Here is a 19,516-nt window from a genome sequence, read left to right on the forward strand (position 1 = left end):
AAAATACACTATTATGCAAATTTTAGAAAATATATACACAAAATATCTAGTTTTACAGAGAGACCACGAGTTCCAATGCCCTATTTTTTACCTCTAAATTCGTCACTGATTCAAACCCATTAAAAGATTTTTAAGTAAAAAAATCAAATACACTTAATGGCCTAATGTATGAATCATTCAAAATCAGACTTTCACAAGTATAAACAAATAAGGCTAAGTCACTTATTTATTACTGTGTTGAAGGATAAAAATTAAAAACACATATTTGAGGGACAATAATTAAACATCACCCAAAATAGGACATTTGTACGAATGACTTTTGTAGATGTGATAAAACTAGCTCACAGAAATATAACCCACTCAAATTTGAGTTGGTTATTGACTCATCATTCATTAACTCAATTGGACAGACAGCTCAATTGTATAAGTTGAAAAAGTTGAGCAATGCAAATTAGTAAGTCCACATTAAGCCCGCGTTTGATCCTAAGTTCTCAAATATTCTTGGCAAATTATATTTGGGTAAAGTTTCATCATGTGTTTGGCCCCAAAAATTTTCAAAAATATTTAACTATTTCAAAAAATATGATTTATACCCATAAGTTCTAAAAATATAATTATAACTTATTAAACACACATTATTCTTTTTTCTCATTTTTATCACTCAAATTTTTTCGGAGTCGGTAACAACAAATATTAGTTGAAATTAATAAATAATGGATATTTTTTATAAAATATAAAAGTTTGGGATAATTTTTAAATTTTTCAAAATTCTCAAATATTAGAACTTGGCCCAAATACTAATTTTTCTAGTATTTGAGAACTTGGGATACTTGGCAAATATATTTGCCTAAGTTTTTCCCATATATATATATATATTGTTCATTAGCCTTTGGGGTTGTTTGGTACGAAGATGCATAATGCAGGGATTAGTAATGCAGGGTTTAATAATGCAGATATTAATTTTTATCAAGTGTTTGGTTCATTGTTTCCCATTTAATCTTATGTTTGATTTAAAATTCTAGAAAAAGTTTCTTTCCTATTATACCCTTGAGTTCTTATGAGATTTTATATTTTATTTAATTTGTCAAGTTAAATACTAAAATATATTAAAAAATTATTATTAATTTTGAGGTGTGATATGCCACCATAGAGATCCTTGATAGCACGATATATTTCTAATTTTTTTGTTGGTCAAATATACCTTGAACTTAACATAAATTTAAGGCTACTTAAATTGTTCAAATACACAAAGCTTATTTTTTTTTAAAAAAGTTCAAGTGGTATATCGACGAACTACATTTTAAAAAAAAACGAAAAAATCAACCCAATATAACAAATCAAACATGGAGAAAAAATATTAATTTGTGAAATCATCAAATCACATAGAATGAATTTGGAAATTTAAAAGAATATTTATAAATATTCTCATATAAATAAATAAAAAAGCATTAAATTACAAAAAAAAAAAATAGGAAAAAAGATTTGGGGATAGTTTAGTCATTTAGGGGTCTTATCCAAGGATTGTTAAACCTTGGATTAGTTATCCCTCCCTTTTCTAGGAATTAGATAAGACTTTGTATGAGGTATAACTAATCCATGGTTTAGGTTAAATAAAGTAACCAAACAATATTTTTGTTGGACTAAATTTTAATCCATGGACTATTTTGATTATACCTCCTATCAAACGAGTCCTAATTGTTCAATGTATTTTCAAATGTTTTACTATCGAAAGTAGTTTTACAAGCAAAGTTACCAGATTCCACAATGACTCATTTGTATAACACATACATCATCAACCTTTGCCAAAAATGAAATAATAACACACACAAAAAAAGCATCCAGAATTATACAAATTTTTCAATCAGCATCAAACTTCTATATTACTTAGCTTCGGTACTATGAAAGGAAATTAAAAGTTTGTACAGAATATCTCGTGCTTTTTTTCCCTTCTTTTTTTCTTTTGTTATATCTCCATCTCCCGCTCTTTTCTACTCTCATCTTTCTTTTCATGTATTGTTTCTATTGCACATTTTCCACAACTGAGAGGATTTGTCAAAATTATAATGACCTCCCTGGAAGTACTTTGATTGAGAGTCACAATGAGTTATATCATTTACATTGATGCATCAGGTGCCATTACATTTCAGAAGCGTCGTGTGGATAAACCTGACATAAATTAAATTAAATGGGGTCATTATCAGTTTCTTCCAACGTAATAAAATGGAAGCTGCTAATGTTGGACGATTTGACAAAGCCAATTTACCTGATGTTGCCTTTCGGTTAGGCTGACAGATCTATGTTTTAGTTCACCTCTGTGTGTTGTCATCTCATCCAATATCTCAGAATCAGAGAAATCATCATCATTTTCTTCATCAGATATCTCTCTCTCCTGCAGAAAGATACATAAACCATTGTAAGAACCTAAGAGATCCTCAAAGTTCTCATCAAGAAGACACTCCAGTTGTTTGTATTACATAGAAGAAGTGATAAGAAAATTGAATGCAACAGAAAAATGTAGCAGTTGAATGATCCAGGGGGTTATCAAGTTTTTCATAAAAGGCTGATCTAATTCTAATTAGACGGTCACATTTATGTAAGATGATTAAGCTTGGGCTTGTTGGAAATTGAAATTGTGAGGGTGGTGGAGAAGTTTGTTCTAATCTTGTTTAGGGGCATGATAGGATAGTAAGTAGAATTGACTGTCAAGTATGAGTAGAGATGGAAGGAAGATAATAGTAGTTGGAGATGGTTCGGATCTCTCTTCACCTTTTGCCAACCAGACATCCTTGGGTTTATAACTGTAATGGATAACTTCTTGGTAGGAAGTCCTTTACCTACCCCGCATGAATCCAGATTACTCGGGTTAGTGGGTTTTGAATGCCGGATGCGTAGAACAAAATAAATAGAGCTGGAATAATGAAAAAAGAACAGAAACTGTTAGGTGTCTTGTTGCTGATATTGGCTATTATTTTCCAGAATCGACATACTGGAAAAGAGACATATAGTTAAACTCATACTAAAAAAATGAGAAATATTGGTGTTTGTTGTATTCTTTTATTAATTTATTTATGAGCTTATTGACATATTCTTTCATATATTTGTCTGTTCTTTCAAGGCTTTTAACTTACTAAAACGAAAACAAGAAAAATTAACCCTGTAAAGGAAATGGTGGTTCACTTTTAGCAGTCAGGGAATATTTCTGTAAAATCTTGTATGGGCTTTTGAGTTTTGAGGGTTATCAAGGACATGCTATCTAGAAGGAGGATTTTCAGTGATCTGGATTGAAGAGGGAGATTTTAAGTGAAAAGGTGTTTAGAGTTTGAAGACCAATTTCCTCAATCAATTATGGGCTTTTGTATCATATGCTTTCAGGACCTGAATTCCATGTTAATAGACACTTGCACAATAATGGTTCTGTAGTTGACCTATGTGGTAGCAAGAGTGCATCTTGAGATCATCAGTTCTATCTATCTCTTAGTAGGTTCAATGAATTATGGTCAAAATTGTGTCTTTTTATTTATTTTATCTAGACACATAATTAGCCATCTTATCTCTTGGGTGTAATTAACAAGTTTTATTGTCTGGTCTAGTTACATCCATGTTGCCAACTTATATTTTGGTTATTAATTAACACAAGCTTGTATTTGCTTGGTCTAATTCCTTCCAGTTCTACTATCTGTGGTCTCTAGAAAATCTGTGAAGGATCCTTTCTTTCAGTTATCTCCAAAGCAAAACTTCAGTGAGGTACAAAACTACATCATATGGCCAGGGAACAAGTAATATTGCAGCTGAATGCAACAAAGATGGAGCATCCAGTATTAAGAAGAATGCAATTAGAGCAAAAATAATAAACTAAAATGTCCACAAAAGCCCACCTATATCATTTACACTTACACGGGAGGATGCAGGAAAGGTAGGAAAAATAATTTACCTTAGGAACACCAGCAATTTCTTCGTACTCAGCTGCATCTAATTCCTTAAGATACTCGTATGGGAAAAACTTGGGAAGAACATGCTCTCTTATAGCTATGAGAAGGAAGAAAAGCACAGGGAATAGTATTCCAGCGATAGGTATCCATGTTACTCCAAAGCAAATTAAGAAATACACGAACTGGAGCATTGTAAACTTGACAATGTATTTGAATGGGACCGACGCAACATAGGAGGCATGGAGCCCTTCAAAGACTCTGTCAAAAGAACCATCACAAAATAGCACTTAAAAGATGCTACTGTTTAACCAATCAATTACTACCACTTGAATAATCTAATGTATATAACTATGGCATGGTCATCCATAAAAGTGAAATAGAAAAGTAGTTTATGACCAATAACAAGGATTCCAATGCCAAAATACATGTCAGTTTTCCTCTAGTTCTCAGTTCGAATAAGAACTAGGCTAGCATAATTACGTAACAACCCAAAACTCCTACAATTTAAGATATCCAGGTGTTAATGTGAACATGACCAAAAGTTTTGAGGGACTTTTCAAGACTTAGTTATGAGGAATAGTTTTTTGTGACTTACTTGAATCTTCTACCCGAAGGAATTAAAAGCAGCAGCAGCCTCTCCCAGAATTGATTACCAGGGAGACTGTCAATGGCCATGTAGGCAAAATATCCCCAAAGAACTGAGGTGGGTATCCTCCGGATCACAGGTATAGCAAACACACTACATCCCACAAGTAGAGATTGCAAAAAGTTGCTAACTCTTTGCTCATTTACTCGGACAGGCAAGTGTGCATCAATGTGCTTCTCAGGGTCAAATTTTCCGTCTGTTCCATTTTCTCCATCGTCATGTTTCATTACAGCTGCCTTCAAGTTCTCCAAATCCTTATCTGCTGTGCGCTGCATAATATAAAGAAATTTCTTATAATCCAACAACTATGCCTCAACCCAAACTAGTTAGAGGTATTGAAAATAAATAAACACATTTTTATTTTGCAACTGAATAGGCCATATGGACATTGACCTATGCATCCCTGATTGGCAACAGTTATACTTGGTTCCAGCACTTACCTTTGATGTAGCATCCATCTCAACGAAGACGGCATGCATCTTTCCATATATCTCTGATTTTGTTGCATTCTGCTTAATACCTTCCTTCGCACTCTTCACCATTTTCTTCCGAATTAACTGCTCATGAGGGACCAAGTAGTGTTAGTAGGACAATTAATCACGCAGATGGGAATAAATAGAGAACATATTATTGCATTATCTACCTGTCTCTTGAGTACAGCAAGGCTCCTTGTATGCATTGGTGATTGCGGAAGTACCCCATTTGAAGGGGGAATCCCAAGTAATCCGCATATCAAAGTCTGCAACCATAAATTCAGGATGAAGAATGAGCCAGAGTGGAAGACCTGAAGTGAACTAAAGCTTATCTCTCTACATAGAAAAAGTTCTGAAAATCTATACCATGACTCCAAGCAAAAACAAATCATAATGGTAAGCAGATGGGTTTTTAAGATTGAACTCGTTCTGTTGTGCCATCTGTGCAGCAACACTATGATCGAAAAAGTATAGACCAGCTATCATCAGAGCTGGAATGAAGGCAGCAAAGATATACAACACCGGGACCCTTACCATATCCTGCAATGAAGTGCATAAACTAAATTATACAGGATAGGAATGTTTCCGACATAACTGACGTACATAGAGTTAATCCATAAATTTGGTTCAAAATTCTTTTTTCAGAAAATACCCAAAGAGGGAGCTAACAACATCTTGACATGTCTTATACTGACTTCCGAATTACTATAGCCTATAGGAGAAAGTTCATGTGCCACAAGCCATTTGTATGGCCCACTTTCAAAAGCTTTTTGTATATAAGAACATATATAAAAACAAAGGATGTTGATGATGAATTCTAATGTCTCTGTTTGTTTTACGACATCCCCTTTTATGAAACCTAACTGAAGGAGCAAGATATGCTCTGAACAGAATATAGAAGCAGTCCAGATCTTATTGGCCACTCCAGCTGGAGAACTCAAGAAGCCTAGGTGAATAAGTGTGTCATCGTGAAGTTTAGAGCACCTTCATCACAGTCCAGTGGTATAATGATTTAGCCTCCCAAGGGAGAGGACAAAAGAGCCTTCGAGGAACTTCAGAAGGAATTTTTCCAGGCACACCGAAAGACATTGCTGTCCACAACACAACCATAAGGGGAACCCCATAATCGGCTATAAAACTTCGCATCCAACCTGTTCATAATAGTTGATGTATGAGAGATTATGACTTTTAACAGACAATAATATATCCAAAATTCAAATTCACCCTTCAATAAAGCAGATATTGTCACATACCTGTACCATAACGCCATGATCTAGCTCCTCTACTTTTAAGAGAAGCTAAAAGAACACCAAACGAGAAAATAACTGCCAGTAACCCATTTGTGTAGAGCCATTCAAAGTGGAACTCCTCTCGTTCCGGATTTTCACCTTTTGGAATTGAAAATTCACTCACTACTCCCTGTGACTCAAAGAACAAAAAGTTATGAGGAGCATGATATTTCTTCTAGTTTTAAATGAAAATTCTTTCTAGTCCTTTTTGTTTTATAGACTCTTTAAGAGTACATTCTCAAAAGGAGGGACAACAACAAGTACCTTTATAGCCTCTTGGAGGAAAAGAACTGTGATTAACATGCCAAAGAGTTCCCCTGCAAGCCTCGTAAACCTAGGGATGATATTGCAAGCGTTGAATATAGCAAGAAGAAACAACATCAACGCGGTCCACACACAAACCCTGTCAAACATATGGTTAGTAACATTTATGCATTTGGTAACCCCAGGAAGCTCTTGCTACACCATTTTGGAGAAAACAAAGGAAAAAGTAGATTCCACACCATCCTGCCCAGGCGACAAACAGCTTTGGCCCCATTTCTGGTCTATCCTTCACAAAATTGTACAAGTAGGTGTACATGATGATGGTTGGCTCTGCAACTCCTAAGATCAAGAGAGGTTGTCCACCAAAAATTGAATGGATGATTCCACAGATAGCAGTAGAAGCAAGAGTTTCAACTGTGCTCATAGCTCCGTCTGTCAATTCAATATATCAACAAATTAATCCAACTTACATTACATGATTATCGCATATATGGAAGAAAAAAATTTAGCGCGGACCTGTTTCTCTACTCAATTGCTCCCCGAAAGCAATAACAGGAAGAGCTGAAGCAAAGAAAATGTATGCTGTTGGAGCCAATATCCTAAAATTCATTTACACAATAAACCCAACATTTTCATCAATATGTAGTAATAATAGATTAATGTCCCAGTTCATATTCAGCTCAAACATAACATAAAATACCTCACGCCTGTACCACATGAGTCGAGCCAATCGCGTTTATAGCATGCCATCCTTCCTTTAACATCATCAATGACTCCCTTGAAGGGAGTTTTTGGTTTCTCCATAGGTGAAACTGCAAATGTAATAAATTTAACTGGTTAAACACATAACAAATAGTATACTACTACAAATTATAACCATGAAAACTATTACTAGCTCCTTTCATTCTCCATCAGAAGAATGTCTATTAAAATAAACTTTCCTACAAATCATGCAATGCCAACTTGCATAAAAATAACAAAATACCTAAAGAACAACATATGCAAAATTCGCACGCATCCAGAACAAATCATATATTGTGTTCCTCATTTTAAATTTTTTAATGAAAAAAACACACAATTACCCAAGCACATTCCCCCCTTTTCTTTAGTTATTCACAAAACGGCGAAATACCCACAAAGTGGAAGAGAAATTTGGCGATACCCACTTAATAAAAAACACGAAATCGCATGTATAGATCACACCCAACACAATACAATACAATACAAAAAATGATTAATGTTGAAGAATAGTAGTATTACCAAATCAAAGATAATGCAGGAAAGGAAGAGAGGAGAAAAGAAAAAAAAAGGAATTGAAAGGGTGATGATTTGGTTAATCTATGAAGAATGATATTATGATTTTATTTTTTTCCAATCCGGCGGCAAAACTTGCCGCCTGGAGAAGAAGATGGGAAGAGTCTAATAATAGATGATATAAGAGGAGAATTAAAGCGAGTAAAAACTCTTTGGCTCTCCTTTCTCTCTCTCTATATCCGTCGCTCTCTTCCTATTTTCTCGACATCCGTTAATGGCACGAAGAAGAGGAAGACAGTTTTTCTTTTTTCTTTTTTGAATACTCTGTAGTCTGTTATATGCTCATGGTAGCGCGCGGTTCATGTCGGCCTTAACATATTTTGGTTTTCAATTTTATTTCATATCTTTCTTTTTGTTTTACCTTATTTTCTTATGGAAAAAAAGTAATGTAATGTATTTATTTATACTTTTAATGGGTCGTTTGGTATGAAAATAAGAGATAATAATTTTAGAATAATATTGATTAGGCATTCTCTTTTGTTCACTTTTACTTTCATTTCGAATTTTGCACGTCCATCAAGAAATAATGATTGATATGAGTATTTTATTGATAAATATTAATTGATGTAGTATATTGATGGGTTTTGGAAAATGAATGAGGTAAAATAGGAAAAAATGATTGTCTTTTTTGATATGTTAAAAGTGAAAACATATTTTTAAATTAGTGGACAAGTAAATAGAGGCTGTACTTGTTAGTTTTAGGACTATGGGTCCGTCATTTGTACTATATTGATGAATAAGTTATTTCATATATATGGTGGGATAATTTTATATATCCCATTCCAAACAATCCTTAAGGATGTGTTCGACATAAATATTAAATATTATCTTAATTTATTTTTTTATATATGATTACAAATTTATTGAGAGTGAAGACGAGGGTAATGATGGGTGCTAAGGAGGTAGGGTGAAGATTAGATGTGATGAAGGGTGAGGAAGACTAAGATCACTGTGGAATGTCATTTGTGAAACTTGTATTATCGACGTCTAAAAGGGAGTTCTCATTTTAAGGAACTTGTTTACCCAGAAAAAATATTTTTCAATAAATTGATTAATTAAAATTTTATCATTCGGAGCACACCCTAAAAGTCATTTAATACTTATAGAATAGTTTGATTAATTGTTAGGAAGTGAATTACACATGTACTAAAATCAAGCTAACTAGTAGCATGTTTGGTAGCATTTTATTTACTGTATATCAAGTTTAACATATCAAGTACAACGTTGAAATTCGCTAGAGCGGGTCGGGCCTGTGGTTTATGGACCAACCCACTTTTTAAAAAATATATTTTTTGAATAAATTTTTAAGCGTAAATTTTAATATAAAAATAAAAATTTAAACATAAAGATTTACATGATGATATTATATGGTGTTGGTACTTGCTAATCAATTTTCAAAATTTTAAATAAAATAATCTTAATAATAATATTTATAAGTACTAATTATCCAAAACTTTCACTAAAAATGCTAATTACATGGGAAATGTTCGTGTTGATTTGGTGATTTCGGTACAATTTAAATTGGATACGGTGTCTTCTTTTATGTTTGATGGTCTTTAAGTGCAAGTTTGGTAGATTTTAATTCAAGTTTGGTTTTAAGTAAAGATTTGATTGTATAACTATAATATGAAATTTTAAATTATTCAATGAAAACATCTTGGGTACAAGTTGAAAAAAAATAACATTGTTGGATATAAATAAATAAAGCTTCTGCAAACTGAATAATTTTTAATCTTGTTAACTAGTAATATTAGAATCAACTAGATATATTAGTAAGAAAATTAAATAATTAATGAGTAATTTAGAATAGTAACCACTCTTTGTTTCAATCTTGAAGAAATCTCAAATCCTTTTTTTCACACTTATCTTCTAATTTGTCGCTGCTAATGCTTCTATCGAAAGATTGTCCGTCCACTCATGAAAGGCAAAATATGCAAAAAGACAATGATCGCAAATTACTTATTGAGTAAAAAAGAGATTAAGAATATCATTGACGTGGAAACAATTTTATTTTATTTTATTACTTTGAGAGTCTGTTTTTTTTAGTAACTGCATTATCCTATAAATATTAACAAAACAAAATAATAACGCGCCAGGTAGGGGTCGAACCTACGACCTTCTGCTTAGGAAACAGACGCTCTATCCACTGAGCTACAGGCGCTGTTGTCTTATAATCCTATATTTAAATTACTTAACTAAGATAAAAATCTAAAGTGAGAATTTCATTGTGGAATTTGGAAAAAAAGTAATTTTTATTACCATTGATATTTTTAAATCGGAGCTATGAATGCAAATTGGAGTTTTTTTTGTTGTTATCTTTTATGAGTAATTTAGAGTGAAAACACATTTTTGCTATTTTTCAAATTTTAAACATTTTTGTAGTTAAACTTCAAGTTGAATTTTGAAATTTTATGACCGAACGTGTTTTTCATAGTTCAACGCTGAAAAAAGAGAAAAAAAATTATCGTCAATGATAGATGATATATATAAATGAAGATGGTACTCATAGGAATAAAAATCAGATGGTTGAAATGGAAAAGTATTACCAAAATATTATGTGATTGAGGAATGACCATCAAAGTGAAGGATAAGTTTTTTAGAACAAATATAAGACCATCAATATAACCACAAGATGATTGTTGCAAAAATGTGAATGCTAAGATGAATGTGAAGTCATATCAAATTAGATAAGATAAAAAGAATGAGTTCATTCACTAGAAGGTACAAGTAGCACATATTAATGATAGAATGCAAGAGAAAAAAATTTAATGTGAATGAAAAAAAAAGGGAAAAAAATAAAACTACTTTTTTTGCAATTGTAATTAATTTAGTATATGTAAAAAAAAATTAGGATATCTATAGTAAAGATTATAAGAAAATAAGTGAAAAGAATAAATTTGACCATCAAAATAATAAATTCAAATTAGCCGTTGAATTAAAAAAACTTAAAAAGAATAAAATATATCCCTACATGGATTATTGTTTTAATAAAAAAAACTAATAAAAATTAATTTAAAATTATTATTTCACTCCCGTTAGAGGAAAAGGGTTATGTGATTCATTTGTGTAACAATAGGGATATATATGAGCTACTTTTAGAATGAGAGAGGTATATCAGCCCTAAATGACAAAGTTGAGGGGTATATCGAACTCTTTTCCCTTTATATTTTATATCTCTTGATAAAAATCTAACTCTTATTTATTTATTTTTGGTTTAAATATTTACTTCTTTTTTTTTGTTAAATAATTACTTTCCTTTTGAGATGCACCAAACAAACACAGCCAGAATTAATATAGACTTCACTTATGGAAATAAATCAGCTAGCTAGTTCAACTCTCTTTGACACCTAATTACAGTCCATATATCCTATAAAAAAGTTCATGATTAATTGCTGCTTTGGGTACTTTATAAGAAGGTTCATGAATGAAAAAAATTAATGATTTTCTTGGAAAGGGAAATGATTTAAATGATTTTAGCTTCATTTATGAGGTATGATAATTGATATGCATAAGAGGATGTTCATGAACTGATGGATGTAGGAGGTCAACAAGTTGCATTCATTGGGGCATGGAGTGTGAATTTCTTCCATTTATTTCTACTTGTTTATGTAATTTTGTATGCCTATTAGAGTACAAAATAATAAAAAAGATAATTTTAATGATAATAAATATAACTATAGTTTCGATAATTGCGTTCTATAGCTATAATTTCGTTTGGTATGGAGGCTGTGATTTGCTATGAAATTTTGAATTTATACAATCAAGAACAGAATTATGTAAATTCTGAGTTTATACAAATCAGGCGAATAACAATAATTGAGAAAATTGTATCCGCAAATTACAACTTTCTTAAACTATAACTATAATAGCTAATATAGGCTACATGCTTGCTATTCTGCATCATTTTCCCTAATAGATATTTTAATGAATTTGAGAAATGATTTGAAATGAATAATTAATACGAAATAATAATTTATTTTTTTCTAAATATGTTAAAAGTAAATAAATAAATAAAAATATTTAATATCATGAATAAATAAAATTAACGGAGAGTGTATCACTGGATGAACCTTATTACTTTCCCCCAAGAGGAAAATAAATCAAATTCCTTTCAAAGATATCTTTATCATGGTTCCTTTATTAATGATAGTTTTGATGGTAATAAAATAACCACGCCCCAAATACTGACCCATACTAATTACTTTTGAGTTGATTTTACATATTCTTTATATTTAAAAATATTTTTTATTGTTTATTTTATTAAAATTAAGTGAGATTTATTTTTATTTTTCAATATTTCTCATAACATTAAGTAACCATATAAAATTAATAGTATTCAAACTTAAATATTTATAATATGTATATATATAAATTTTTGTTGAAGAATTTTATGAACTTTTTACACAAATTTCATAGTGTTAAGAGCTAATTACATCATATTCTATTCTTTTCCAAATTATAAAAATCCTTTAAATTTGGTGGAATTAAGATATATCCCAAAACGTCATGATACATCACGTCATAATTTCGGATATATCACTCATCATCCTGATACATCGTATCTTGGTTTCGAATACATCACTCAACGTCTCGATATATCGATGTGACCAGTGGCGGAGCTAGAATTTTTAATAAAGGGGTTCAAAATTCGAAGAACTAAACACACGAACTAACCGAAGGGGGTTCAACATCTACTATATATACATAAAAAATAATTTTAACCATGTATAAATAGTAATATTTTCCGTCGAAGGGGGTTCGGATGTACCTCGTAACAAAAGGCTGGCTCCGTCCCTGTCGATGTCTTGGTTTTGGATACATCACTCAACGTCTCGATACATCGCATATGTCTCATACATTGCGTAAAGTGATGTATCCGAACATGGGAGAAAATAGAATATATATTTTTTCAAATGAAAAGAATTTTTAAAATTATGGTAAAAGAAGTTGTGTATTCAGATAAACTTTTTCTATTATGACATCCTTGGGGATAAGCATATACACAGCTACGATCTTGAGTTAGATGAAAACATGACCTTATATATTCAATTAAAAAATTCTAAGAAAAAATTGTTGGGTTTTAGCAAGGTGTGAATGAGAAATAAAAAGAGAAAATGGAAATGTGGGGGAATCAATTTTGGAGGGAAAATGAAAAGTCATTGCAAATTGCAAATGAAAAGTCATTTCTCCCATATTGGTAGAAGAAAGGAAAATTGTTGTCCTTGTATAAGGAAACACTTCCTTTAGTTCTTAAAGGATTAAGAAGAAGGTGCCCCCTCGTGCCGTCGTCGTTTGCTCAGCTTCGGCTTTGGATTTTGATGTGATTGATTGATAATATTTTTGGACAAAATTTATTTAATCAATCTCATTAATTGATTTCCTTTCTCTTATAAATTAATTCAGGATGTTAGTTAATTAACAAAATTAATTTCGCGTAACGAGATTTATTTGAAATTCGCGTGTAACGGTAACATCGTTCTGAAGGGACCTGTTCCTTCCGAAAAGACGTTATTTTTCCCAAAAGACACAACATTCTGGAATGACATGTCTGAACAGAAGCGTTCACATCATCGTCGAACAGACGCGTTCCTTGCTGCAAGTGGCTATAAATAGAGATTTTTTTTCCAGTTTTCAACACTGAATTTTTTTCCTCTCTGCATACATTTTCTTACATAAACAAATTGTCGATCGACTGAGTCTGTGTGTACTTTTGTTGTTGTTCTTGCGTTCGCTGAAGTTATTGAAGTTTGAGGTACCGCTACTTCTTTAACAGGTTAATCCGTTTTATCTTGGACTCTAATAGGTTAATCCATTTTATTTTGGGAGAAATTAATCTGCAACCTCGGGTACTTGAGGGGATTAAATTTCTTAAGGAAACACAGTGGGTTCTGTGGACTCGGATTATTTATATTCTGTTTGTTTCATCTATTTTCTGTTTTGCTAACCTTAATACATGAGATAACAAGCTTAAGAAATTTAGTAGTTTTTGTATTTGAGGTTTCTGGAGATTAAAACCTTTATGGTTTTCTACTCTGTTTGAATTTTTAAAATTCATTCGATTAACGATTAAAAGAAACATAAAAACTTTATCATTAAATCAGAAACAGGCTGTGTAAGGATTTATTCTTTAGTGCTAGTATTTCACATACTAAAATTGTCTGCCATTTGTGACAGAAAAATGACAAATTCAAGTTAAGTAATTGTTGGAACAGTGAGTGTTGCAACAAGATTGGTTACACACAATCGTTCAACTGCTGCCCTTGCACCGGCTGAGAAACCTGCAAAGTTTTCTTGAGTCGACTTCAAGAGATGAAAGCATAAGAAGTTCTTCTATCTGACTACGTTGAGTTTGCAGATGTTCATTAATGAGAATGTTCATGTTATGTCGGATAAAACTCCGACCGAAGAACGATTCTTGGTGACAGAAGCATGGACACATTCAGATTTTTTTGTCTAAAAACTATATTCTGAGTGGCCTGCAAGATGATCTGTACAATGTGTACAGTAGAGTCAAGACCTCAAAAGAACTCTGGGATGCTCTAGAAAAGAAGTACAAAACAGAGGATGCCGGAATGAAGAAGTTCATTATGGCAAAGTTTTTTGGACTATAAGATGATAGACAATAAGACCGTCGTCACCCAAGTTCAAGAACTGCAGGTCATAATCCATGATTTCCTTGCTGAAGGTATAACTTTATTTAATGCCTATGTTGAACATATTAAGTCTATTCTTAATACTCACATAATCTTCAATGTAGGATTGATTGTGAATGATGCTTTTCAAGTGGCGGCCATTATTGAGAAGTTACCACCGTTGTGGAAGGACTTAAAAAACTACTTGAAACATAAATTCAAGGAGATGACTGTTGAAGATCTCATGGTAAGGCTGAGAATCGAAGAGGATAACAAGGCCACAGAAAAGAAGTCACGTGGTAATTCAACAATATCTGGAGTAAATATTGTTGAAGAAAATCCCACAAAATCAAAGAAAAGAAATAGAGCATCTGGTCCAAAGAGCAATCCTCCTAAGAAGAAATTCAATGGAAACTGCTTCAATTGTGGCAAACATGGTCATAGGGCTACTGAATGTCGGGGTCCCAAGAAAGACAAGAAGAATGATCAAACAAATTTGGCTGAATCCAAAGAAGAGATGGGCAATCTCTGTGCAATGCTTTCAGAATGCAACTTGGTTGGAAATTCAAGAGCATGGTGGATAGATTCTGGTGCCTCATGCTATGTTTGTGCCAACAAAGAATTATTTGCATCATATACTCCAGCACCAGCAGACGAGAAGTTATTTATGGCGAACTCCGCTGCTGCAAAGGTTGAAGGAACTGGCAAGGTCCACTTGAAGATGACATCGGGCAAGGTGGTGACTTTGAACAGGGTCTTGTATGTTCCAGTATTGCGAAAGAACTTAGTTTCTATACTAGTTCTTACCAAGAATGGATTCAAATGTGTATTTGTTTATGATAAAGTTGTAGTAAGTAAGAATGAGATGTATGTAGGAAAATGTTACCTCACTGAGGGCCTCTTCAAACTCAATGTAATTGTAGTTGATATGAATAAAGATTCTGTTTTTCTTACTTGCTTGAGTCTAAATGTTTATGGCATGAACGTTTGGGATACATTAATAACAAAACCTTGCGAAAACTGATTAACTTAAATGTTTTGCCTAAATTTGAGTGCAATAAATCAAATGCCAAGTTTGCGTTGAATCTAAGTATGCTAAGCATCCTTATAAGTCTGTTGAAAGGAATTCATATCCCTTTGAACTGATTCACACCGACATAAAGTCAACACCAACACGTGGTGGGAAAAAGTATTTCATAACTTTTATTGACGATTGCACTAGATATTGTTATGTCTACTTGCTAAATGGCAAGGATGAAGCAATAGATGCATTTAAGCAATATAAAACTGAAGTTGAAAATCAGTTGGATAAAAAGATCAAAATGATCAGAAGTGATAGAGGTGGATAATATGAATCTCCATTTGCAGAAATATGTTTGGAAAATAGAATTATCCATCAAACTACTGCTCTTTACTCTCCTCAATCTAATGGAATTGCGGAAAGGAAAAACCAAACTTTAAAGGAAATGATGAATGCCTTACTTATAAGTTCAGGTTTTACCACAAAACTTGTGGGGGGAAGCTATCCTTACAGTAAGTCGAATACTCAATAGAGTGCCTCATAGCAAGACACATGTTATTCCATATGAGAAATGGAAAGGTGGAAAACCCAACTTGAAATATTTCAAAGTGTGGGGGTGTCTAACCAAAGTCCAAGTTCCTATACCTAAGAGGGTGAAAATAGGGTGGAAGACTGTGGATTGTGTAATCATTGGATATGCCACAAATAATAAGGTATGTCGATTTTTGGTTCATAAGTTCGAACATCCGGATATTCATGACAATACGGTAAAGGAATCAAATAATGTTGAATTCTTTGAACATATCTATCCCTATAAAACTAGACTTAAGTCATCTACTGAGGGGTCTAAACGACCTCGAGAAGAACCAAAAGAGAATGAACCTAATGAAGAGAGTCTAATGCGCAGTAAACGTCAAAGGATAACTACTTCATTTGGATATGATTTTGTAACATTCCTTTTTGAAAGTGAGCCTCAAACATTCAAAGAAGCTATGTTGTCTAGCGACTCAACCTCTTGGAAGGAGGCTGCCAATAGTGAGATTGAATCAATCTTAAGCAATCATACCTGGGAATTGGTTGATCTTCCTCCAGGGAACAAACCTTTGGGTTCGAAATGGTTCTTCAAAAGGAAGATGAAAGATGATGGAACTATTGACAAATATAAAGCAAGACTTGTTGTCAAAGGCTTTAGACAGAAAAAGGTCTTGATTATTTTGACACATACTCGCCAGTGACTAAGATTACATCAATTCGAATGTTCATTGCCCTAGCTACAGTATACGATCTTGAAATCCATCAAATGGATGTGAAAACCGTCTTCTTAAATGAAGAGCTAGAGGAAGAGATTTACATGGAACAACATGAGGGCTTCGTAGTTCCCGATAAAGAAAAGAAAGTATGCAAACTTGTTAAGTCACTTTATGGACTAAAACAAGCACCGAAACAATGGCATGCAAAGTTTGATCAAATCATGTTGTCAAATGGATTTAAAATAAATGAATGTGATAAATGTGTCTACATTAAAGACACTCCGAATCAGGAGTTCATTGTATGCCTATATGTGGATAACATGCTGATAATGAGCAATGACATTGCTAATGTAAAAGCTACTAAGCGTATGCTCGCTAACAAGTTTGATATGAAAGTTCTAGGAGTTGCCGATTTGATATTCGGAATTAAGATTCACAAAACTCCTAACGGTCTAGCATTGTCTCAATCTCATTATATTCAAAAGGTACTTGAAAAGTTCAAGTATTTGAAATTCTAAAGGGCAAAACCCCCAATTGATGTGAACCTTAATCTTGCTAGAAATAAAGGTGAAAGTTAGTCTCAATTGGATTATGCCAGAATATTGGAAAGTTTGATGTATGTCATGAATTGTGCATGACCAGATATAGCCTGCGCTATAAGTAAACTGAGTTGATACACAAGTAATCCCAATCAAAATCATTGGATGGCAATGAAGAGAGTTTTGGGGTACTTAGATGACACTCAAAACTATGTTTTGCATTACAACAAATATTCAGCAGTTCTTGAAGGATATAGTGATGCAAATTGGATTACTTGGTCAACTGAAACGAAATCCACGAGTGAATATGTTTTCATTATTGGTGGAGGAGCAATATCTTGGAAATCATCCAAACAAACATGTACAGCTCGCTCTACAATGGAGGCTGAATTCATCGCCTTAGACAAGGCAAGTCAAGAAGTTGAATGGCTCCAGAATTTCTTAGAAGATATTCCGTTTTGGCCAAAACCAATGGCCCCTATATGCATACAATGTGATAGTCAAGATGCAATAGAAACGGCTGGAAGTGTTATGTGTAACGGAAAATCTCGTCACATACGACGAAAACATAACTCGGTTAGACAACTACTCTCTAGTGAAATTATCACAATTGACTATGTGAAGTCAAAGGATAATGTGTCGGATCCACTTACAAAAGGCCTAACTAGAGAGGGAGTTGAGAGATCATCGACGGGAATGGGACTATGGCCGCTAACAAGTCATCGTGGCAGTAACTTTACCTAGAAGACTGGAGATCCCAAGATCTAGGTTCAATGAGATCAAACAAAGTCATAGATGACGGTTCAACATTGTCAAAATTTATTTTATGGTTCATTCTCCTGATGAGACAATGTTCAGTAACCAGGATAAAGGCATAAGGACTTTTTAATGGTTTTTAAATTTGATACAGGGTATATAATAGTGTATCTATGGGATAACACAGTTAGAAACCACCTATGTAAGTGTGAAGTGTAAGCCGCTTCAAGAAGAATTCAGTAAGGCCAGTTCTCTAAGCACTTATTAACCAAGACGTGTTCATGGCTGAAATGAACAAAACAATGAGAATCAAAAACAGTTCAAGGGTTGATTGTGTGACTTATGTTGTTTAGGTATACACCAAAGCTCGACGGTTCAAAGATATCAAATCTACCAATTGACCGAGTATATTCGATATATGTTCACTACAGAAAGTTTAAAGGGAAACATACTTATCCAGATGCGATTAATCCTTACTTACGAGACACACAAGTTTTTCATGCATATGTTTTAACAATATCCATTCCCCATTCATGTGGGGGATTGTTGGGTTTTAGCAAGATGTGAATGGGAAATAAGAAGATAAAATGGAAATGTGAGGGAACCAATTTGGAGGGAAAATGAAAAGTCATTTCTCCCATATTGGTTGAAGAAAGGAAAATGGTTGTCCTTATATAAAGAAACACTTCTTTTAGTTCTTAAAGGGTTAAGAAGAAGGTGCCCCCTCGCGTCGTCGTTGTCATTGTTCGCTCTACTTCGGCTTCGGATTTGGCTTTGGCTTTGGATTTGGATTTGGCAAATGATGTTATTGATTGATAATATTTTTGGACAAAAATTATTTAATCAATCTCATTAATTGATTTCCTTTCTCTTATAAATTAATTCAGGATGTTAGTTAATTAATAAAATTAATTTCGCGTAACATGATTTATTTGAAATTTGTGTGTAACAGTAACATCATTTTGAAGGGATCTGTTCCTTCTGAAAAGACGTTATTTTTCCCAAAAGACACAACATTCTGGAAAGACATGTCTGAACAGAAGTGTTCACACCATTGTCGAACAGACGCATTCCTTGCTGCAAGTGGCTATAAATAGAGACTCTTTTTACGTTTTTCAACACTGAAATTTTTTCCTCTCTGCATACATTTTCTTACATAAACAAAATTATTGATCGACCGAGTCTGTGTGTGCTCTCATTACTGTTCTTGCGTTCGCTGAAATTATTGAAGTTTGAGGTACCGCTACTTCTCTAATAGGTTAATCCGTTTTATCTTGGGAGTAATTAATCTGCAATCTCGGGTACTTGAGGGGATTAAATTTCTTAAGGAAACACAGTGGGTTCTGTGCACTCGGATTATTTATATTATGTCTGTTTCATCTATTTTCTGTTTCTGTTTTGCT

The 19,516-nt window shown here is 33.1% G+C and overlaps 1 protein-coding gene and 1 non-coding gene across 2 annotated transcripts; both read right to left on the bottom strand.

Moving 5' to 3' along the window:
* Window positions 1-1,847: 1,847 nt before the first annotated feature.
* Window positions 1,848-8,129, bottom strand: LOC102599675 (probable boron transporter 7). Its single transcript, XM_006364220.2, has 14 exons — window positions 7,862-8,129; window positions 7,302-7,413; window positions 7,118-7,200; window positions 6,841-7,033; window positions 6,602-6,740; window positions 6,302-6,467; window positions 6,033-6,199; window positions 5,415-5,588; window positions 5,219-5,314; window positions 5,016-5,132; window positions 4,525-4,844; window positions 3,932-4,187; window positions 2,264-2,389; window positions 1,848-2,166 (listed from the first exon to the last, which is right to left on the bottom strand). The coding sequence occupies exons 2-14, from the start codon at window positions 7,403-7,405 to the stop codon at window positions 2,137-2,139; spliced, it is 1,971 nt and encodes a 656-aa protein (XP_006364282.1). The 5' UTR covers window positions 7,406-7,413; window positions 7,862-8,129; the 3' UTR covers window positions 1,848-2,136.
* A 1,874-nt stretch (window positions 8,130-10,003) lies between these two features.
* TRNAR-CCU (transfer RNA arginine (anticodon CCU)) lies at window positions 10,004-10,076 on the bottom strand. The gene has a single exon. It is a non-coding gene; the product is annotated as a tRNA-Arg (tRNA).
* Between the last annotated feature and the right edge of the window lie 9,440 nt (window positions 10,077-19,516).

Source organism: Solanum tuberosum, unplaced genomic scaffold, assembly GCF_000226075.1.
Source record: "Solanum tuberosum cultivar DM 1-3 516 R44 unplaced genomic scaffold, SolTub_3.0 scf00487, whole genome shotgun sequence".
Taxonomy (NCBI): domain Eukaryota; kingdom Viridiplantae; phylum Streptophyta; class Magnoliopsida; order Solanales; family Solanaceae; genus Solanum; species Solanum tuberosum.

Bases quoted from the DNA above. Each gene is read 5' to 3' on its own strand.
- LOC102599675 (XM_006364220.2), bottom strand. From the start codon at position 7,405: ATGGAGAAACCAAAAACTCCCTTCAAGGGAGTCATTGATGATGTTAAA. The intron at 5,133-5,218 runs GTAGATAATGCA...CCTCATGAGCAG, and splicing joins TTGCTGTACTCAAGAGACAG to TTAATTCGGAAGAAAATGGT. The intron at 4,188-4,524 runs GTAAGTCACAAA...TTCTTTTGACAG, and splicing joins CCTTCGGGTAGAAGATTCAA to AGTCTTTGAAGGGCTCCATG.